The following is a 23223-nucleotide window of genomic DNA, read 5'->3' on the forward strand; positions in this document are numbered from 1 at the left end:
AAAGAAAGAAAGAAAGAAAGAAAGAAAGAAAGAAAGAAAGAAAGAAAGAAAGAAAGAAAATTTAGGCCCAGTGAGGTGGTTCACGCTTGTAACGCCAGCACTTTGGGAGGCCAAGTCGGGCGGATCACAAGGTCAGGAGATCGAGACCATCCTGCTAACACAGTGAAACCCCGTCTCTACTAAAAATTAAAAAATTAGCCAGGTGTGGTGGTGGGTGCCTGTAGTCCCAGCTACTTGGGAGGCTGAGGCAAGAGAATGGCGTGAACCCGGGAGGCGGAGCTTGCAGTGAGCTGAGATTGCACCACTGGACTCCAGCCTGGGCGACAGAGCGAGACTCTGTCTTAAAAAAAAAAAAAAAAAAGGGCCGGGTGCGGTGGCTCAAGCCTGTAATCCCAGCACTTTGGGAGGCCAAGACGGGTGGATCATGAAGTCAGGATATCGAGACCATCCTGGCTAACACGGTGAAACCCCGTCTCAACTAAAAAATACAAAAAACTAGCCGGGCGAGGTGGCGGGCGCCTGTAGTCCCAGCTACTGGGGAGGCTGAGGCAGGAGAATGGCGTAAACCCAGGAGGCGGAGCTTGCAGTGAGCTGAGATCTGGCCACTGCACTCCAGCCTGGGCGACAGAGCCAGACTCCGTCTCAAAAAAAAAGAAAATTTATAAAAGCAGAATCACGCAGGGCCTTGTAAGCCATATTCCTTTCCATTTTGCCTTAAAGAAACTGCATGATTATTAAATTAATTCATTAGATGAGTATAAAACAGTTCACACAGTGAATAAAAAAAATTTAAAGCAAAGCACAATAGATGGCATTAAAACATAAAAAACCTCTCTCAGATTTGAATAAATTTTACTTAATCTTCAAGCTTAAGTTCAAGTCTCAATCATTTCTATAATCAATACTTACTGAACACCTGCTCCAACAGGCCACTGGGGACATAAAGGAAGGGGACAGAGTCCTTGCCCTCCAGGAGCTCCAGGCTCTTGCCGAAGCCTTTCTGACATGCCCAGCTCACCATGGCCTCTCTTATTTCAAGGCCTAACATAGTTGCTGCACCACTCACTCACTTTGGCACCTAATCATAATCTGTTTTATATTGTTATCAAACATTATATGTGTATATCCATTATTTAAAGGAAAATAATATTTTAAGAAAAACTCCTGGGCTGGGCATGGTGGTTCATGCCTGTTCTTTGGGAGTGGGGTTTGTTCAGCACTTTGGGAGGCTGAGGCGGGTGGATCACCTGAGGTCAGGAGTTCGAGACCAGCCTGACCAACATGGTGAAACCCAGTCTCTATTAAAAATACAAAAATTAGCTGGGCATGGTGGCACATGTCTGTAATCCCAGCTCCTTGGGAGGCTGAGGCAGGAGAAGTGCTTGAACCCAGGAGGTGGAGGTTGCTGAGCCGAGATCATGCCATTGCACTCTAGCCTGGGCAACAAGAGTGATATTCTGTCTCAAAAAAGAAAAACTCCTGGCCAGGCACGGTGGCTCACGCCTGTAATCCCAGCACTTTGGGAGGCCGAGGCGGGTGGATCACAAGGTCAGGAGATCGAGATCATCCTGGCTAACGCAGTGAAATCCCATTTCTACTAAAAATACAAAAAATTAGCCGGGCGTGGTGGTGCGCACCTGTAGTCCCAGCTACTCAGAGGCTGAGGCAGGAGAATGGTGTGAACCGGGAGGCGGAGCTTGCAGTGAACCGAGATCGCTCCACTGCACTCCAGCCTGGGAGACAAGGCAAGACTCCATCTCAGGAAAAAAAAAAAAAAGAAAAAAGAAAAACTCCTGGAGGACAGAGTTCACATCACATCTTTTATTTCATTACTATTTGTACTACAAAATGAAGTAAAGAATTGAGTATGGAGTAAAATCTCTAATATTCGTTAGAATGCATTCTGACAAGAAATGTATATATTCTATGCCTCCAAATCTTTAAATCTGAAAAGAGTTTTGAAATGGGCTTGTAAAGAAAAATAAACGTGATGGATGCACACGAAACTTGAGATCAGAAAATAATCAACAAATACGAAGTACTTCTTACCACAATCAAAACACACACACACACACACACACACACTTCTGTATGTACTCTGGCACAAAAAGAGGCCAAGAAATTTAAAGAGCAGCCAAAATTATTAAGAGGAGGAACTGAAGGACAATTATAATAGCTAATTATCTTAGGCAATCGGTGACTATGAAAAAAACGTGCAATCAGTCTATCTGATCAATTAGAATGCTAAAGATAATTCTGGGACCATTTTTCATAGTGAATGAAGAACTGTAGAACAGTAATGCCTTCACGTGAGGCAATTCCAGGAGGCTGAAAACAGGACAGGGTAAAACTATGGAATTTACATTGCTTCAGGAAAGGGGAATTACCTTGGGCTTTATTTAGTGCAATCCTGAACTGCGATAGAGCTAGATTGGGTCTCCCATTGGAGAACTGACATAACTGAAGCCTGAGAGGATACTGCGGATGAGATCACATGGATTTAATTTGGGAAAATGGAGGCTGAGGCATGATCATAAATCTAGATTATAAGTGCCTCGGCCGGGCGCGGTGGCTCAAGCCTGTAATCCTAGCACTTTGGGAGGCCGAGACGGGCGGATCACAAGGTCAGGAGATGGAGACCACCCTGGCTAATATGGTGAAACCCCGTCTCTACTGAAGAATACAAAAAACTAGCCGGGCGACGAGGCGGGCGACTGTAGTCCCAGCTACTTGGGAGGCGGAGGCAGGAGAATGGCGAATGGCGTAAACCTGGGAGGCGGAGCTTGCAGTGAGCTGAGATCCGGCCACTGCACTCCAGCCTGGGCGACAGAGCCAGACTCCGTCTCAAAAAAAAAAAAAAAAAAAAAAGTGCCACATACACATTGAACCAAGCGTTTTTTCTCATCCAAACTTGAAACATTTGGCAAAGGATGCCTTTACAAACTTCAGGAAGGCATCTACTTTACTTCAATTATAAAGGAATGTATTACACATTAGAAGTGGTATCTCAAAATGACTGAGAACACGAGCTCTGGAAGTCAGACTGCCTGTGTTCATAACCCAGCTCTACCACCTAGCAGCTCTGTGACCTGGGGCAGATTCCTTAATACTCTACTTCTTGGGTTCCTCAATGGAGAAAATAGAGGCAATAACAGGACCTATCTCACAAAGCTGTGAAGATTACAATGCATGCAAAGTACTCAGAAAAAAAGGGTCTGACACATGGTAAGCTGTCAATAAATACTAGCTATTAATATGCTTCTAGAATTCATCATAAAAATCAGGAAACAAATTGATTTTTTAAAGGTTCAAACATATTTAGGAATGGGAAATCAATATATGGCTACTTATAGAACTGGGACATACCCAACTCAAGATTAGTGATGTCTGAATGGGATGAACCAGTAAGACCATGCCTATTTTCCTTAAGTTTTCAACTCTAGAAAGTAATGACTACTAGCTTTGCTAACTGTTTCTTCATTAATTTTGCAAAAGGTATAAAAGCAATATGGAAAAAAAGAGGTAGAAAAGAAAGAAGTAGATTAGCAGACAAGGTGATTTCCTCAGATCAGAATCTGATGTGCCAAATGGGTGATGTTCCCATGATTGGCTGAGGTCTTCCAGGACTTCGCATCTTCATAAAAGGGTGGGGAGTGGGGAGGAGGCAGGTCTATTACTCCAGCTTCAGTTACGGCACTTTCCCTTTCACCCACTACACTCCACAAAGGCCTTCTTTCAGTTCCAGTATCAGATCAGACTCTTTCCTGTCTCAGGGCTTTGGCAGGTTGATCTGTCTCCTACCTGGAACACTGTAACTCCCTAACTCCCTTATTACCCTCCTGTGGCTACTTCTTTCTCATCCTAGATTCCCAGTATCAAAGTTACTACACTTGATACCCTTATTTAAAATACGTCTCTTGGCTGGGTGCAGTGGCTCACACTTGTAATCCTAGCACTTTGGGAGGCTGAGGTGGGAGGATCATGTGAGGTCAGGAGTTCAAGACCAGCCTGGCAAACACGGCGAAACCCCGTCTCTACTAAAAATACAAAAATTAGCCGGGTGTGGTGGCGTGCACCTGTAATTCCAGCTATTCTGGAGGCTGAGGCAGGAGAATCACTTGAATCTGGGAGGCAGAGGTTGCAGTGAGCTGAGATCACACCACTGTACTCCAGCCTGGGCAACAGAGCAAGACTCATCTCAAAAAAAAAAAAAAAAAAAGTCTCTCTTGTTATTTTCTATCACAGCACCCAGTGTGCTTCTGGTGCAGAAGGCACTTATGCAATTTGTAACTAATTATTTGTTTATGTATTTATTTTTAATGTCTCCCTCATTAGACAGCTCCATGATGGCAAAGAATATCTTCGTTCATTATATCAACCTCATTTACCTTAACACGTTGACTAGCATAGAGTGGACGCTCAATGAACATCTGCTGAATGAATGAAATAATGACTCCTAAGGCCCCTTTCAGCTGCCCAATAATTATTAGGTAATAGGATAAAAAATACCCAGTGTAAAGGGGGAGGCTTTTACTTGGGGTATAGGAAATATTTGATTCTTCACTATGATAAAAAAACAAGCAACTAAATAGCTCCATTCCAAGAAGTTTAGTTAAAACTTGACTGATGTGGGCCAGGCATGGTGGCTCACACCTGTAATCCCAGCACTTTGGAAGGCTGAGGCGGGCGGATCACAAAGTCAAGAGATCGAGACCATCCTGGCTAACAAGGTGAAACCCCATCTCTACTAAAAATACAAAAAATTAGCAGGGCATGGCGGCAGGCGCCTGCAGTCCCAGCTACTCGGGAGGCTGAGGCAGAAGAATGGCGTGAACCTGGGAGGCGGAGCTTGCAGCGAGCAGAGATGGCGCCACTGCACTCCAGCCTCCAGGCTAGAGTGAGACTCCGTCTCAAAAAAAACAAAACAAAACTTGACTGATGTAATCTATTAATGAGTAACAGCTTCCTCAATGACTTTGTAAGTTTTGCTTTCAGATGTGCCTTATCATTTTAACAACTGGTTATCTAGGCCCAAACCCCTGTCAAATAATGGGTTGGCTACAAAAGAATTAGCTGATAAGCTCATTAAAAATACAGATTTTTGGACCAAAACTCCAGGAGATTGATTTAGTATTTGTGAAGTAAAGCTCTAGAATCGATATAATTAAAAGTTTTCTCATTTTAAATAGATATCGTGTGTATGTAATACACAGATCTAGAGGTTAGAAACAGTGTATAGCAAAGCTTCTCTTCTACTCCTGTTTCCCTGGCATTAAGTTCCCCTTTCCATAAGCTACTACTGTTACCAATTTCTTGTGTATCCTTTTGGATAATTATTTGCCTATGCAAGCACATATATATCCTCTGATTTACATATTCAAAGAGCTGTTCTACTCTTGTTTTTTCTAATCTCATTTAACAATATATGTTGGAAATGAAGGTATCTGCATTTTAAACAAGCACCCTAGATGATTTTGATGTGACGCCAAATATAGAAACAACTCATGGGCCCACGGCTGTGGGATTAAATTCAATTCACTATAACATATTAGAAACTCAAGGACATTGAAGGATGCTCTCAAAAGTAGCCTTGCTTACTTGACCTCTGCCCCCTCGTCTTACAGAGATGAACTAAATAATTCGCCAATGTCTCCACAGAAGCCAGAAAAAATTAGCCATTCAAATGGATGCTGTCAAAGCTTCAATTTTCAGTTATTGGAATTCCTTCCTGCTCATCATTACCCGAAGTTACAAACTTGACAATTCCTGTGTTACACAAGACATTCCTGTATTTAAGTTGAAAAGAGGTGTGATCGTCACTGAATGAAGGCTGATTTTTCTCACCGAAATACTTTCTTTACTAATCCTTCTTCACACAACCTCATCCAAACTTCCCCCAAAACTGCTTTCTTGCCATTTGAGCAGAAGCAATAAACTTAGAAACTGTGGGGAGAAGATTGCTCGGTGAATCCCAGAGTTCGGGGCTCCTCTTGTCCTGACTTGACCTACCTGGGGGGGGGTCCCTAGGCAGCTCTATGTCCCCCATCCCACCTACCCGCCGGACTGCATAGGGAGCTTCCTTTTGGCACTGAGGCAAGGTTCTCCGAGGGCCACCCGACCTCCGCAGCGTCTCTGTCACCACGAGGGGCACCGCGCTGCAGGCATCCTCACCTTTCCGACACCGCGCCAAGGAGGCAGGAGTGCACCAGGCTACCCGAGCGAGGCAGGGAACTCGCTGGGATCCAGCGCTGGTTTACTCCACACCCCCGTCGAAGGGGCTCTCGAGGGCTCGGTTTCTGCCCGAGCCCGCTGCAAGGTGGAGGAATGACTCCTCCATCCCTTCCCCTTGAATTCAAACGTGAGGATGGTATCTGCGAGGCTAAAGCGGGGCTCAGAGGGCCCAAACCTCAGACCACTCTCTTCTCCACTCGGCTTTTCTTCCATCCTCTGGGCCATGTGTCTTCCGGTGAGTCGTGGCCCAAGTCTCCCCACCTCGGCCAGCCGCCACCCTCTGGCCTGGCTCCCGCCCTCCTGCCCACCTGGCCCCTTCCCCCTCACCCAGCATGATGGGGCTGAGCCGCCGGGCCAGGCCCTTGGACAGGTCGTACACGTAGAGCTTCACCGGATAGAGATTCGGCGGCTCCATTGGGACCCGTGGCGACGGCGGCCACGACGGCCCTCGGGCACCCGGCAGCGACTTGGACCTTCCCGTACCCGCGGGGGGTGGGAAGTGGAGGGAAAGGGGGGAACCAAGCCCGGGCACGGGCTGAGGGGTAGGGGAGAGGCTGCCCTGCGCTGCTCGCACCCCCACACCCGCTACCGGCAACGACTACTGTGAGGTGACAGAGAGCGGACAGGGAGGGCCCACACGGAAGAGGGGGCGGGGGCAGGCATGCACTTTTGCGCATGTGCTTATTGTCCTGACGTACGGCGGGGGCGTGGCTTTGCAGAAGTGGGCGGGGCTCTCTGATTTCATCAGGGACATAGGTAGAAGCTGGTTGGGGAGTGTGCGTGCCAGCCTGACGCGAAATGGTGCGCACATGCGTGATGACGTAGGGGGCGTTGATTGGGACTAAGAACAAGGCCCGCGCATGCGTGGAATCTCGTCTTCTGTCCAAGTTGGTCGCTTCTCTGCGCCAAAGGTAAGCGGGCCGTTACCCATTTCTGTTGTTCGCCAGCTAGGCCTGGCCTCGTCCCGCTTCGCCCGCTCGGTCTCGCGCGCCCCCATAGCCCTGCTAGAGGGTTACCGTTAGCCTTAAGTGTGCGAATCCGAGGGGTAGCGACAGACTCGAGACCACGCTCCTTCCTGCCGAAGGAGGCGGCACCTCGCGTTTGAGGCCCGCCTGCGTTTGAGGCCCTCCTGCGCTTGCGGCCTGCCTGCACTTGAGGCCCGTCTGCGTTTGAGACCTCATTGGGCGTGATTGAGGAATTTGGGGAGGTTTTTGGGCGGTATTGAGGACGAGGGGGTCCGTTAGTGAGCACAGAATCCTGGAGCGGGAATCCTTCATCGTCTAAATGGCGCCGGGGGCGGGACCTCCGGCATCTGGCTTCCGCGGGCCGCCGCGGGCCCTGAAACGTGAGGGATAGCTGAGATGAGGCTGTTATTGGGATGGCCCCCATGCGCATTTACATGCAGTGCGACTGCCGAGCTTTCGAAGCGGCGGGATTTACCGTCCACGTACCTCACTACTAACCAAGCCTTTAGAACAGATCTCACGAGAACCTAGAGGTCGGTATTTTTTCGGTTTAAATTTGCCTGTTACTGACTTTAACGTCTTTTGCCTAGTGAGCAGTAGCCAACATGTCAGGGTGGGAGTCATATTACAAAACTGAGGGCGATGAAGAAGCAGAAGAAGAACAAGAAGAGAACCTTGAAGCAAGTGGTAAGTGACTTCAGCATGTAGTGCCATTCGGTGTGTGGAAGAAAGACCTTCCCTGCCCATCTCTGCTGGGTGGACTTTTCTGTTTGATGGCATGCCCTTCTCCTCCCAAATAATTCTGAAGTTCTTTTTTTCCTTTGAACTTTGCAGAGCTACCCTAGGCTTTTATATTCATATCCTACTCTAGTCTGCTCTAAGTTTTTTCTGGACACTGGTAGTTTGACATCTTCTGGGCCCTGATAAATGGCCATGACCATGGGTATTTTTTGCCATCTTAAGTGGTTCAGGTGAGACCCTTCTCATCCAGGAGAGTAGTTTTACCATTCCAGGACCTCAGTGTAAAAATGCCCCCACCCTACAATAACTACCCCAACCAAAGAATAAATGCAAGCAACACAGTTACAGGAAAGCGATTGATTCCCTCAATGTAGCCTCCAGGTTTGGGAGTGTATGTTCAGGCAACACAGTAACACATAGAACAAAGGAAGAGAAATAGGGGTACATGTAATCTTCATACTGATTAACTCTTGGGTAGACGATTTTTGAATTTTTTTTTTTTTGAGGTGGAGTCTTGCTCTGTCATCCAGGCTGGAGTGCAGTGGCGTGATCTCGGCTCACTGCAACCTCCAATCCCCAGGTTCAAGCGATTCTCCTGCCTCAGCCTCCCGAGTAGCTGGGATTACAGGCGCGCTGTAATTTTTATACTTTTAGTAGAGATGGGGTTTCACCCGTCTTGGCCAGGCTGATCTTGAATTCCTGACCTTGTGATCCACCCTCCTCGGCCTCCCAAAGTGCTGGGATTACAGGCGTGAGCCACTGCGTCTGGCCAAAATTTTAAATGCTTTTATTAAAAGTCAGAAACGGCCAGGCGTGATGTCTCAAGACTAATCCCAGCACTTTGGGAGGCTGAGGCGGGCGGATCACGAGGTCAGGAGATCGAGACCATCCTGAAACCTCGTCTCTACTAAAAAAAATACAAATAATTAACCGGGCATGGTGGCGAGCACCTGTAGTCCTAGCTACTCGGGAGGCTGAGGCAGGAGAATGGCGTAAACCTGGGAGGCGGAGCTTGTAGTGAGCCGAGATGGCACCACTGCACTCCAGCCTGGGCGACAGAACGAGACTCTGTCTCAAAAAAAAAATAAAAGTGAGAAACATGTAGGAAATATAAAACATTAAATTTGCCGGCCGGGCGCGGTGGCTCAAGCCTGTAATCCCAGCACTTTGGGAGGCCGAGACGGGCGGATCACGAGATCAGGAGATTGAGACCATCCTGGCTAACATGGTGAAACCCCGTCTCTACTAAAAAATACAAAAAAAAAGAAACTAGCCGGGCGTGGTGGTGGGCTCCTGTAGTCCCAGCTACTCGGGAGGCTGAGGCAGGAGAATGGCGTGAACCCGGGAGGCGGAGCTTGCAGTGAGCTGAGATCCAGCCACAGTGCTCCAGCCCGGGCGACAGAGCGAGACTCCACCTCAAAAAAAAAAAAAAAAAAAAAATTAAATTTGCCATAATCTGTATAATCTACCACCCTAACACAACTGCTACCGGCATTTTGACATTTTTGTATTTTTCCTTCAAGTATCTTTCAATCTTTATTTCTTAATAAAATATGTATCTCTTTTTTAATTTTTTAATAGAGACAGGCTGGAGTGCAGTGGTGAGATCGTCATAGCTCACTGTAACCTCAAACTCCCCGGCTCAAGTGATCCTCCTGCTTCAGCTGTCTCAGTAGCTAGTACTAAAGTGCCACCAACTCCCAATAATTTTTTAACTTTTTGTAGAGACAGGGTCTTGCTATGTTGATCAGGCTGGTCTCAAACTGCTGGCCTCAAGTGATTCCCCCCCAGCCTTGGCCTCCCAGAGTTCTAGGTTTATAGTCATGAGCCTCTATGGCCAGCCTGTATCTGATTTCTTGTATTGTTGTAACGATGGTGCATATGCATTTTTGCCATTTTAATTTACATCAGTCTTCCAAATATAATTTTAAATAAATGTACATAATTTTGTGTTCTACTTTCTTTTCTTACTGTTGTAGCATGGATATATCTTTCCTTGCAAGTACATATATTTAATCTCTGTAACTCCTTTTATTTATTTATTTATTTACTGAGACAGAGTCTCGCTCTGTTGCCCAGGCTGGAGTGCACTGGCTCAATCTTGGCTCACTGCAACCTCCGCCACCCTGGTTCAAGCTATTTTCCCATCTCAGCCTCCCGAGCAGCTGGGAATTGTTGGCCAGGCTGGTCTTGAACTCCTGGCCTTAGGTGATTTGCCCACCTCGGCCTCCCAAAGTGCTGGGATTACAGGTGTGAACCACCATGCCTGGCGTATAGCTCATTTTAAATATACCATGATTTGGCCGGGTGTGGTGGCTCACGTCTGTAATCCCAACACTTTGGGAGCAGATCACCTGAGGTCAGGGGTTCAAGACCAGCCTGGCCAACATAGCAAAACCCCGTCTCTACTAAAAGATGCAAAAATTAGTTGAGTCTGTGGTGACATGCACCTGTAGCCTCAGCTGCTCAGGAGGCTGAGGCACGAAAATTGCTTAAACCCAGGAGTCAGAGGCTACAGTGAACCAAGATTGCAACACTGCATTCCAGCCTGGGCGACAGAGTGAAACCCTGTCTCAAAAAAATAAAATAGGGGTCGGGTGTGGTGGCTCAGGTCTGTAATCCCAGCACTTTGGGAGGCCGAGGTGGGTGGATCACGAGGTCAGGAGATCGAGACTTTCCTGACTAACATGGTGAAACCCCGTCTCTACTAAAAAAAATACAAAAAATTAGCCAGGCGTGGTGGCAGGTGCCTGTAGTCCCAGCTACTGTGGAGGCTGAGGCAGGAGAATGGCATGAACCCGGGAGGCGGAGCTTACAGTGAGCGGAGATCGCATCACTGCACTCCAGCCTGGGTGACAGCAAGATTCCGTCTCAAAAAAATAATAATAAAGTAAACCAGGCATGGTGGTTTATGCCTGTAATCCTAGCACTTTGGGAGGCCAAGGCGGGTGGATCACCTGAAGTCAGGAGTTTGAGACCAGCCTGACCAACATGGTGAAACTCCATCTCTACTAAATGCAGAAAAGTAGCTGGGCATGGTGGCACATGCCTGTAATCCCAGCTACTTGAAGATAACCAGACGTTATGTACCTTTTTAGGAAAAAACACGTTTCTTACAATAGAGTCATGCTGAAGAAAGAAAACCTGAATCTGATTAAGCCTCTCTAGGTCCTTAGTAGGAAGGACAGAGGACTATGTTAATCTGCACCAAAAGAGGTCAAGCAGCAGGCCCGGCAAGGTGGCTCATGCCTGTAATCCCAATACTTTGGGAGGTCGCGGCAGAGGATCGATCAAGCCCAGAAGTTCAAGGCTGCAGTAAGCTATGATTGCGCCACTGTGTTCCAGCCTGTGTGAGAGAACAAGACTCTCTTTCTAAAATGATTAATTCATTACTTTTATTTATTTATTTATTTGAGATGGAGTCTCTGTCGTCAGGCTGGAGTGCACTGGCGTAGTCTCGACTCGCTGCAACCTCTGCCTCCTGGGTTCAAGCGATTCTCCTGCCTCAGCCTCCTTAGTAGCTGGAATTACAGGCATGCGCGACCACACACAGCTAATTTTTGTATTTTTAGTAGAGATGGGGTTTCACCATGTTGTCCAGGATGGTCTTAGTCTCAACTTCGTGATCCACATGCCTTGGCCTCCTAAGGTGGTGGGATTATAGGCATGAGCCACTGTGCCCTGCCATTTATTTATTTTTATTTTTTGTGAAACAGGGTCTCACTCTGTCACCCAGACTGGAGTGCAGTGGCGCAATCTTGGCTCACTGCAGCCTCCGCCTCCCGGATTCAAGCAGTTCTTCTACCTCAGCCTCCCTAGTAGGTGGGATTACAGGCATGTGCCACCACACACAGCTAATTTTTGTATTTTTAGTAGAGATGGGGTTTCACTGTGTTGTCCCAAATGGTCTCAATCTTTTGTCCTCATGATCCACAGGCCTTGGCCTCCCAGAGTGCTGGGATTACAGGTGTGAGCCACTGTGCCTGGCCAAAATAATTATTTATTTATTTTTGAGACGTAGTCTTGCTCTGTGGCCCAGGCTGGAGAGTAGTGGTGTGATCTCTGCTCACTGCAACCTCTGCCTCCTGGGTTCAAGTGATTCTCCTGCCTCAGCCTCCCGATTAGCTGGGATTACAGGTGGGCACCACCATGCCTGGCTAATTTTTTTTTTTTTTTTTTTTTGAGATGGAGTCTCACTCTGTCGCCCAGGCTGGAGTACAGTGGCGTGATCTCGGCTCACTGCAAACTCCGCCTCCCAGGTTCACGCCATTCTCCTGCCTCAGCCTCCTGAGTAGCTGGGACTACAGGCGCCTGCCACAACACCCAGCTAATTTTTTGTATTTTTAGTAGAGGCAGGGTTTCACCGTGTTAGCCAGGATGGTCTTGATCTCCTGACCTCGTGATCCACCCACCTCAGCCTCCCAAAGTGCTGGCATTACAGACGTGAGCCACTGCGCCCGGCCTAATGTTTGTATTTTTAATAGAGATGGGGTTTCACCGTGTTAGCCAGGATAGTCTCTATCTCCTGACCTCGTGATCTGCCTGCCTCGGCCTCCCAAAGTGCTGGGATTACAGGTGTGAACCACCGCACCCGGTGTAATGTTTGTATTTTCAGTAGAGACGGGGTTTCACCATGTTGACCAGGCTGGTGTCGAACTCCTGACCTCAAGTGATCCGCCCGGCTTGTTCTCCCAGAGTGCTGGGATTACAAACATGAGCCACCGTGCCCCACCTAATTAATTTTTTTAAAAAGGCAATCAGCAAAATCCAGAATGTGGATAAGTGTATAGTACAAAGCATCTTGGCTCTTCAGTAAATAAATTACAAGGGAAAAAAGAGAGGGTATCTGTAGATGAAGAGGCTTCAGAAACAGTAAGTCAAAGCTAATGTTTAGAAATGTAGTTTTGGAGGCCGGCCGCAGTGGCTCAAGCCTGTAATCCCAGCACTTTGGGAGGCCGAGACAGGCGAATCACGAGGTCAGGAGATCGAGACCATCCTGGCTAACACGGTGAAACCCCGTCTCTACTAAAAAAAACAAAAAACTAGCTGGGCGAGGTGTCGGGCACCTGTAGTCCCAGCTGCTCGGGAGGCTGAGGCAGGAGAATGGCGTAAACCCGGGAGGCGGAGCTTGCAGTGAGCTGAGATCTGGCCACTGCACTCCAGCCGGGGCGACAGAGCGAAGCTCTGTCGCCAAAAAAAAAAAAAAAACAAAAAAAAGAAATGTAGCTTTGGGTGATAAAATTATAAAGAAACGGGTGGGTGTGTGGTAGATCATGCCTATAATCCTAGCTCTAGCCCAGGGTGGGCCTGGGTGCAGTGGCTCACGCCTGTAATCCCAGCACTTTGGGAGGCTGAGGTGGGTAGGTCACCTGAGGTCAGGATTTTAAGACCAACCTGGCCAACATGGTGAAACCCTGTCTCTACTAAAAATATAAAATTAGCTGGGCGTGGTGGCGGGCGGTTATAATCCCAGCTACTCAGGAGGCTGAGGCAGGAGAATCACTTGACCCTGGGAGGCGGAGGTGGTAATGAGCTGAGATCACGCCACTGTACTCCAACCTGGCAACAGAGCGAGACTCTGTCTCAAAACAAAAAAAAAGTGGCCGGGCGCGGTGGCTCAAGCCTGTAATCCCAGCACTTTGGGAGGCCAAGACGGGCGAATCACGAGGTCAGGAGATCGAGACCATCCTGGCTAACACGGTGAAACCCCGTCTCTACTAAAAAATACAAAAAACTAGCCGGGTGAGTTGGCGGGTGCCTGTAGTCCCAGCTACTCGGGAGGCTGGGGCAGGAGAGTGGTGTAAACCCGCGAGGCAGAGCTTGCAGTGAGCTGAGATCTGGCCACTGCACTCCAGCCTGGGTGACAGAGTGAGACTCCGTCTCAAAAAAAAAAAAAAAAAAAAAAAAAAAACAATAGAGGCCTAGGCGGAAGGATTGCCTGAGCTCAGAAGTTTGAGAACAGCCTGGGCAATGTATCACGATACCATCTCTACAGTACATTTAAAAAATTAGCTGGTCATGGTGGCATACACACGTAGTCCCAGTTACTACTTGGGAGGCTGAGGCAGGAGGATAGCTTGAGCCCAGGAGTTCAGGGTTGCAGTGAGCTATGATTGTGTCACTGCACTGCAGCCTGGGTGATGGGAGTGAGACTGTATCTCAAAAAAAAAAAAAAAAAAAAAAAAACAGGATATTGACTTTTGGGGGAGATGGGTGTTGTAATTGGGAAGGAATATAATTATGAGGAGTTTCTAGGGTGTCTGGCAAGACTCAATTTCCTGACATAGGTGGAGATTTTATGGTTGTTCGCTTTATAATAATTGATTAGGTTATACTTTATGGCCTTTGTTTGTTTTATATGGTAAACAAATACGAATACAAGGACAAACATTTTCTTCTATTTTTTTCTCCATAGGAGACTATAAATATTCAGGAAGAGATAGTTTGATTTTTTTGGTTGATGCCTCAAAGGCTATGTTTGAATCTCAGAGTGAAGATGAGTTGACACCTTTTGACATGAGCATCCAGGTAAGACTACCTTTTAATTTAAGACAAATTTAAAAACAGTATTGGCCAGGCATGGCTCATGCCTGTAATCTCAGTACATTGGGAGGCCGAGACGGGCAGATCACTTGAGCCTAGGGGTTTGAGACCAACCTGATAACGTGGAGAAACTCCATCTCTACAAAAATAAATCATCCAGGTGTAGTGGTGCACACCTGTAGTTCTAGCTACTAGGGAGGCCGAGGCAAGAGGATTAATTGAGCCGAGGAGATCAAGGCTGCAGTGAGCTGGGATTGTGCTGCTCACTGTACTCCATCATGGGTAAGACAGCAAGACTGTCTCAAAAAAAAAAAAAGCCAAAAAACACCACAAAAAAGAAGTAGGCGCCGCCTCTTGCAGAGATGAGAGTATAAAGGAAGAAGGGAGGTTCCTGCAGTTATAGTGTGGAAAAGAGTGAGTGATACTTGGGAGTTGACTAGTACCTGTGGTTGGAGAAGATGGCTACAATAAAAAGTCAACTTCAATTTTAAAACAGGCACAGGATTTGAGAAGACATTTCTCCTGCCGGGCGTGGTGGCTCGTGTCTGTAATCCCAGCACTTTGGGAGGCGGAGGCGAGCGGATCATGAGGTCAGGAGTTTGAGACCAGGTTGGCCAACATGGTGAAACCCCGTCTCTGCTAATAATGCAAAAATAATTAGCCAGACGTGGTGGGCTTCTGTAGTCCCAGGTACTCAGGAGGCTAAGGCAGGAGAATCTCTTAAACCCGGGAGATGGAGGGTGCGGTGAGCTGAGATTGCACCACTGCACTCCAGCTTGAGCAACAGAGTGAGACTCTGTCTCAAAGAAAAAAAAAAGGACATTTCTCCAAAGATACGCAGATGTCCAACAAGCACAGGAAAAGATACTCAGCATGTTTAGTCATTAGAGAAAGGCAAATGAAAATCATAATGAGCTACCACTCACACCCACTATATAAACAAACTAAAATTTAAAAAACACCAGCAGAAAATAAGAAGTGCTGGCAAGGCTGTGGAGAAATGGGTGTGATTGACTGTACCTGACCTGTTTTTGTTTCTTTAGAGGTTGTGTTTCATGTAACAAAATTAACCATTTGAAAGTATACAATTCAATGACACACAGTCACAAGGTTATGCAGCCACCACCTCTATCTTATTCCAAAATATTTTGAATGGCTAAACAGTGGCGTATGGATATACATTCCATGAAAAAGAATGAAGAATTGATACGTACTACAAAGTAGATGAACCTTGAAAGCATTATGCTAAGTGAAAGAAGCCAGATACAAAAAGTCAAATATTGTATGATTTCATTTGCATGAAATATCCAGAATAGGTAAGTTCTTAATGCAGAGTGGTGGTTGGTTACCTGAGGCACAGGGAAGAGATGAACGGGGAGCAACTGCTTAGTGGGTACTGGGTTTGCTTTTGGGGTGATGAAAATTTTTTGGAACTAGAGTTGGTAGTTGTACAGCATTGTGAATGTGTGTGTATTTATTTATTATTATTATTATTATTATTATTTTTTTTTTTTGAGATGGAGTCTCGCTCTGTTGCCCAGGCTGGAGTGCAGTGGCCGGATCTCAACTCACTGCAAGTTCCACCTCCCGGGTTTACGCCATTCTCCTGCCTCAGCCTCCCGAGTAGCTGGGACTACAGGCACCCGACACCTTGCCGGGCTAGTTTTTTGTAGTTTTTAGTAGAGACGGGGTTTCACCGTGTTAGCCAGCATGGTCTCGATCTCCTCACCTAGTGATCCGCCCGTCTCGGCCCCCCAAAGTGCTGGGATTACAGGCTTGAGCCACCGTGCCCGGCCTTTATTATTTTTTTGAGACGGAGTCTCACTGTCGCTCAGGCTGGAGTGCAGTGGCGCGATATTGGCTCACTGCAAACTCTGCCTTCTGGGTTCACGCCATTCTCCTACCTTAGCCTCCGGAGTAGCTGGGACTACAGGCGCCTGCCACCATGCCCGGCTAATTTTTTGTATTTTTAGTAGAGATGGGGTTTCACCGTGTTAGCCAGGACGGTCTCGATCTCCTGAACTCGTGATCTACCCGCCTCGGCCTCCCAGAATGCTGGGATTACAGGCGTGAGCCACTGCGCCCAGCCTTGTGTGTGTATTTATGCTTTTTAAAAATTTTTATTGGCCGGGCGTGGTGGCTCAAGCCTGTAATCCCAGCACTTTGGGAGGCCGAGACGGGCGGATCACGAGGTCAGGAGATCAAGACCATCCTGGCTAAGACAGTGAAACCCCGTCTCTATTAAAAATACAAAAAACTAGCTGGGCGAGGTGTCGGGTGCCTGTAGTCCTAGCTACTCGGGAGGCTGAGGCAGGAGAATGGCGTAAACCCAGGAGGCGGAGCTTGCAGTGAGCTGAGATCCGGCCATTGCACTCCAGCCTGGGCAGCAGAGCAAGACTCCGTCTCAAAAAAAAAAACAATTTATTTATTTATTTTTTTGAGATAGAGTCTCGCTCCGTCGCCAGGCTGGAGTGCAGTGGTGCAATTTTGGCTCACTGCAACCTCCAACTCCCTGATTCAGGCGATAGCCTCTTGAGTAGCAAAGATTACAGGCATGCGTCACCACGCCCAGCTAATTTTTGTATTTTTAGTAGAAACAGGGTTTCACCATATTGGCCAGGATGATCTCGGACCGCTGACCTTGTGATCTGCTCGCCTCGGCCTTCCAAAGTGCTAAGATTGCAGGCATGAGGCACTGCACCTGGCCTTTTTTTTTTCGAGATGGTGTCCCACTATTGCTCAGGCTGGTTTGGAACTCCTGAGCTCAAGCAATCCACCCACCTCAGCCTCCTGAGTGACTGGGATTAAGGCATGTGCCACTATGCCTGGCACATTGTGAATGTATTAAATACCTCTTAATTGTTCGCTTAGAAATGATTCTTTTTTTTGGCCGGGTGCGGTGGCTCAAGCCTGTAATCTCAGCACTTTGGGAGGCCGAGACGGGCGGATCACGAGGTCAGGAGATCGAGACCATTCTGGCTAACCTGGTGAAACCCCGTCTCTACTAAAAAATACAAAAAACTAGCCGGGCGAGGTGTCGGGCGCCTGTAGTCCCAGCTACTCGGGAGGCTGAGGCAGGAGAATGGCGTGAACCCGGGAGGCGGAGCTTGCAGTGAGCTGAGATCCGGCCACTGCACTCCAGCCTGGGTGATAGAGCGGGACTCCGTCTCAAAAAAAAAAAAAAAAGAAAGAAATGATTCTTTTTTATCTAAATTTCAGCTTAATTAAAAAGATTACTCTTCTTTTGTGTACTTCATAGAGAAGAATTTTCGCAGATTTATTATATATCTCATGCCTCATAATTTTAGAATTTGGAACTGAACAGAAACTTTTCATGTTCTTTTTTTTTTTTTTTGAGACGGAGTCTCGCTCTGTCGCCCAGGCTGGAGTGCAGTGGCTGGATCTCAGCTCACTGCAAGCTCCGCCTCCCGGGTTGATGCCATTCTCCTGCCTCAGCCTCCCGAGTAGCTGGGACTACAGGCGCCCGCCACCTGGCCCGGCTAGGTTTTTGTGTTTTTTAGTAGAGACGGGGTTTCACTGTGTTAGCCAGGATGGTCTCGATTTCCTGACTTCGTGATCCGCCTGTCTCGGCCTCCCAAAGTGCTGGGATTACAGGCTTGAGCCACCGCACCCGGCCTCATGTTCTAATTTGTGTACAAATAGTTCTTGTAGGCAGGGTGTGGTGGCTCACGCCTGTAATCCCAGCACTTTGGGAGGCTGAGGTGAGCGAATCACTCGAGGTCAGGAGCTTGAGACCAGCTTGGCCAACATGGTGAAACTCTATCTCTACTCAAAATGAATAATTAGCCGGGCATGGTAGTGCAGGCCTGTAGTCCCAGCTATTCGGGAGGCTGAGGTAGGAGAATTGCTTGAACTGTAGAGGTGGAGGTTGCAGTCAGCCAGGATCGTGCCACTGCACTCCAGCCTGGGTGACAGAGAGAGACTCCATCTCAAGAAAAAAAAGAAATCGTTCTTGTAGTTGGCAAACCAGAGTATCTTTCACCCAAAAAAAAAAAAAAAAAAGCTCAGTGTGGTGGTGTGCACCTGTAGTCCCAGCTACTCAGGAGGCTGAGGTGAGAGGATTGCTTGAACCCAGGAATTTGAGGCTGCGCTGAGCTATGATTGTGCCAGTGAACCCTAGCCTTGGCAACAGAGTAAGACCCTGTCTCTTAAAAAAAAAAAAAAAAAAAAAGGCCGGGCACAGTAACTCATACCTGTAATCCCAGTGCTTTGGGGGGCCAAGGTGGGCGAATCACGAGGTCAAGAGATCAAAATAATCCTGGCCAAAGTGGTGAAACCCCGTCTCTACTAAAAATACAAAAATTAGCTGGGTGTGGTGGTGAGTGCCTATAGTCCTAGGTACTCATGAGGCTGAGGCACGAGAATCACTTGAGCCTGGGAGGCGGAGGTTGCCGTGAGCCGAGATGGCACCATTGCACTCCAACCTGGGCGACAGAGCCATACTCCATCTCAAAAAAAAAAAAAAAAGTGTATGTGTAAAATAAAATAATAGAACCATGAATGAAAACAATCATTAATTTAAAATGGTTCTCAAACAGAATTATTTGCAGGACATTAAAACAGACTACAGAACCTTGCCCCAGAATCAGAATTACTGATTCTCTATATCTAGAATGGGGACCAAGAATTTGCATTTCTAGTAAGTTGTCAGGTGATGCTGATGTTACTGATTTGGAGACCATCACTTTGAAGAGCAGTGCTTTAACCTGTTTTAGACTGTGAACCTCTTTTTTTTTTTTTTTTTTTTTTGAGACGGAGTCTCGCCGTGTTGCCCAGGCTCGAGTGCAGTGGCATGAACTTGGCTCACTGCAAGCTCCGCCTCCCGGGTTCATGCCATTCTCCTGCCTCAGCCTCCCAAGTAGCTGGGACTATAGGTGCCCACCACCACTCCCAGCTAATTTTTTGTTTTTACTTTTTAGTAGAGGCAGGGTTTCGCCGTGTTAACCAGGATGATCTTGATCTCCTGACCTTGTGATCTGCCCGCCTTGGCCTCCCAAAGTGCTGGGACTACAGACATGTGCCACCGCGCCCGGCCAACCGTGGACCTCTTTGAGGATATGATGACAGCTACATACCTTCCCCTCAAAAAAGATAGTACTCACAATTGTACTTGTAATTTCAGAGAGTTAATGGAACCCTGATGCCTGAAGACCTCAGAAGAAAATGTAGTATTAGGTAGCAAGGAAATGAGACATTCATAGATGAGCACAATTTGATAACCAATAATAAGTATTCAGTATTTGATAAGCAATAGAAAACATTTTTTGAAATTCTGTTTTAGTTTTTGTTTTTAATTTTTAGAACCTAGAAGGAGCCCTTACCAAATTCTTTTAAAAGTTTGTAGACTCCTCAGAGTAGATTTTTTTTTTTTTTTTTGAGATGGAGTCTCGCTCTGTCCACCAGGCTGGAGTGCAGTGGTGCGATCTCAGCTCACTGCAAGCTCTGCCTCCCGGGTTTACGCCATTCTCCTGCTTCAGCCTCCCGAGTAGCTGGGACTACAGGTGCCCGCCACTGCGCCCGGCTACTTTTTTGTATTTTTAGTAGAGACGAGGTTTCACCGTGGTGTCGATCTCCTGAACTTGTGATCCACCCGCCTCGGCCTCCCAAAGTGCTGGTATTACAGGTGTGAGGCACCGCGCCCGGCCTCCTCAGAGTAGATTAAAATATTTATGGAAAAGACTACTTGCCATGTGGATTGTTGTCAATGACTAGCTATAGGACACATTCTGCATTTAAGGAGAGAATAGCTGTGGACGAATGCCAGCTGGAGCTCAGGCAGGACAAGGGGATCACCATGGTTGGTTTATTCCTCAGCTTTGCAGGTTCCAAAACTTAAATTTTTTTTTTTTTTTTTTTTGAGACAGGGTCTCGCTCTGTCACCTAGGCTGGAGTACAGTGGCATGGTCTCTGCCCACTGCAGCCTTGACCTCCTGTGCTCAGGTGATCCTCCTGCCTCAGCATCCCTAAGTAGCTGAGTAGTTGGAACTACAAGCACGTTCATGCCCAGCTAATTTTTTTTGTTTTTTGTAGAGACATTGTTTTGCCCTGTCGCCCAGGCTGGTTTCAGACTTCTGTAGCAATCCGCCTGTGTTGACCTCCCAAGGTTCTGGGATTACAGGTGTGAGCCACTGTACTTGGCCTCAAGACATAATTTTGTTAGTGCTCCAGAATTAAATAGGCCCCTAGAACTGATGAACTTTTTTTTTTTTTTCCTTTTTTTGAGACAGAGTCTCACTCTGTCACCCAGGCTGGAGTGCAGTGGCGTAATGTCAGCGCACTGCAACATCCACCTCCTGAGTTCAAGCGATTCTTCTGCCTCAGCCGCCTGAGTAGCTAGGATTACAGGCACATGCCACCACACCCAACTGATTTTTGTGTTTTTAGTAGAGACGGAGTTTCACCATGTTGGTCAGAACGGTCTCGAACCCCTGACCTCGTCATCCACTCGCCTTGGCCTCCCAAAGTGCTGGGATTATGGACATGAGTTGCCATGCCCGGCTGAACTGACAAACTCTTATGAGACCTGATTTATCAGATGCTGACATTAGTTTATATGAGGGATAGACCTTTCCTGTTACTGGAATACTGATGTCTTTAACTGTGTGGTTAAGCAATTTCATTTCAAGGATGCTCTTACTGGTAGTTACTGACTTATTTTCAGGTCACATTTACTTAGCATTGTAATTATTTTATGTAGTCATCCCTTGTTATTGAGGGAATTGGTTCCAGGACTCCCTGTGGATTCCAAAATCTGAGGATGCCCAAGTCCCTTAAATAAAATGGCATGGTATTTGCATATAACCTAGACACATCCTCCGCTATATTTTAAGTCATCTCTAGGTTACTCATAGTACCTAATACAATGCCTATGCATCACTTCATTCACATGGGTTCGTTGTAGTACTTGACACATGGCAAATTCAGGTTTTGCTTTTTGAAACTGTGGAATTTCTTTGTCTTTCCTGAATATTTGAGATTTGAGGTTGGTTGAATACATAGATGCAGAACTAGCAGATATGGAGGGCCATCTGTATATATAAACTCTGTTTCCTGATACCAGGGTACTTGAAAGATCACATGATATATCCAAATTCAGCCAGTTAAGTAAGTGACATCAGTAGGACTCAACTCCAGGTTTTCTGATTCCAATGCTTGGCTTCCCCCCAACTCCCATAGCCCAGTTTCCTCCCTCTGATACTTTTCTTTTTTCTTTAGACAGTGTCTCACTCTGTTGCCCAGGCTGGACTGTAGTGGTGCGATCTCTGCTTACTGCAGCCTTCACCTCCAGGGGTCAAGCGATCTTTCACCTCTGCCTCCCAAGTAACTGGTACCCTGTGCCACCATACCCAGCTAATTTTTTTGTTTTTTGTTTTGTAGAGATGGAGTCTCACTATGTTGTCCAGGTTGGTCTCAAACTCCTGGGCTCAAGTGACTCTCCCACCTCGGCCTCCCAAAGTGCTGGGATTACTATAGATGTGAGCCACTGTGCCTGACCTGAATATACATATTATTAATTCTCTGATTTCTATGGCAGGGACTGATTATACTTCTGATGTATACTTACTGCATTCTGGTTTTTGTTAAAATTTGATATTTATGTCCATTACTCTCACTGATTCATTACTCCTGAAGGTAGGGGTCATGCCGTATTTTAGTGCCATGTACAAATTCAGCAAATATATTTTGAGCAACTAATAGGTACTGAGCACTTATGGAGCTTACATTTAATGGTAAGTAAATATTGAATTTTTATTTTTTTCAGTGTATCCAAAGTGTGTACATCAGTAAGATCATAAGCAGTGATCGAGATCTCCTGGCTGTGGTGTTCTATGGTACCGAGAAAGACAAAAATTCAGTGAATTTTAAAAATATTTACGTCTTACAGGAGCTGGATAATCCGGGTCAGTAATATTCTAAGATCAGCTTTTCCCTTATATATGAGAATGTCAGTACTCTGAACAAAGAGGAGTGTGGAGAAGGAAGCAAGTTACATCTTGTATAGGAGTTTGCTTTCCTGCATAAGGGGACCTTGCTCGATGTGGACTTTGTTAAATGGGTTAAACAGCTCTGGGGTGAGAAAGGGTCCTTCTGTTAGCCTTGTGGTAAAGGCAACCACTGACATTCTTCTGATTTTTCCTTCCATTTGACTTACTGCCTCTGATCAGGTGCAAAACGAATTCTGGAGCTTGACCAGTTTAAGGGGCAGCAGGGACAAAAACGTTTCCAAGACCTAATGGGCCACGGATCTGACTACTCACTCAGTGAAGTGCTGTGGGTCTGTGCCAACCTCTTTAGTGATGTCCAATTCAAGATGAGTCATAAGAGGATCATGCTGTTCACCAACGAAGACAACCCTCATGGCAATGACAGTGCCAAAGCCAGCCGGGCCAGGACCAAAGCAGGTGATCTCCGAGATACAGGTGGGCATATTTTCCTGTTCTCTTAAATTGGCACTTAATTATTGTTATTGCTGCTGTTGTTGTTGTTTTAGGGGTTCAGGAGTCTTGGCTCAGCCTCAGCCTCCAAAGTAGCTGGGAGTATAGGCTTGTGCCATTGTGCCTAGTGCAGTTTTATTGCTTTCTGTGTACCTGACTTCAAGCATTTGCTTTTTACCATTTAGAGTAAAATGAAAAAATAAAGTGAAGCCAGGAGAAGACAGCTGTGTAACATTGACGCTGCAGATGGCCATACCATTAGCTATCTGAAGGACTCCGTCAGAACA

At 46.8% G+C, this 23223-nt stretch overlaps 3 protein-coding genes across 8 annotated transcripts in view; 2 read left to right on the forward strand and 1 right to left on the reverse strand.

Moving 5' to 3' along the window:
- Window positions 1-6877, reverse strand: part of DESI1 (desumoylating isopeptidase 1) — a 26235-nt gene extending 19358 nt beyond the window's left edge. The window contains exon 1 of the mRNA XM_023221871.1: window positions 6559-6877. Within this exon, the coding sequence (XP_023077639.1) occupies window positions 6559-6646 (88 nt within the window). The 5' untranslated portion in view covers window positions 6647-6877. The remainder of the gene's footprint in view (window positions 1-6558) is intronic.
- SEPTIN3 (septin 3) overlaps window positions 1-23223 on the forward strand; it is a 429247-nt gene that overhangs the window by 47087 nt on the left and 358937 nt on the right. The window lies entirely within an intron of this gene.
- XRCC6 (X-ray repair cross complementing 6) overlaps window positions 6971-23223 on the forward strand; it is a 38615-nt gene continuing 22362 nt past the window's right edge. Inside the window, exons 1-5 of the mRNA XM_023221870.2 lie at window positions 6971-7142; window positions 7787-7883; window positions 14353-14465; window positions 22264-22402; window positions 22667-22921. Of these exons, the coding sequence (XP_023077638.1) occupies window positions 7802-7883; window positions 14353-14465; window positions 22264-22402; window positions 22667-22921 (589 nt within the window). The 5' untranslated portion in view covers window positions 6971-7142; window positions 7787-7801. The remainder of the gene's footprint in view (window positions 7143-7786; window positions 7884-14352; window positions 14466-22263; window positions 22403-22666; window positions 22922-23223) is intronic.

The sequence above is a fragment of the Piliocolobus tephrosceles genome, chromosome 19, assembly GCF_002776525.5.
Source record: "Piliocolobus tephrosceles isolate RC106 chromosome 19, ASM277652v3, whole genome shotgun sequence".
Lineage (NCBI taxonomy): Eukaryota > Metazoa > Chordata > Mammalia > Primates > Cercopithecidae > Piliocolobus > Piliocolobus tephrosceles.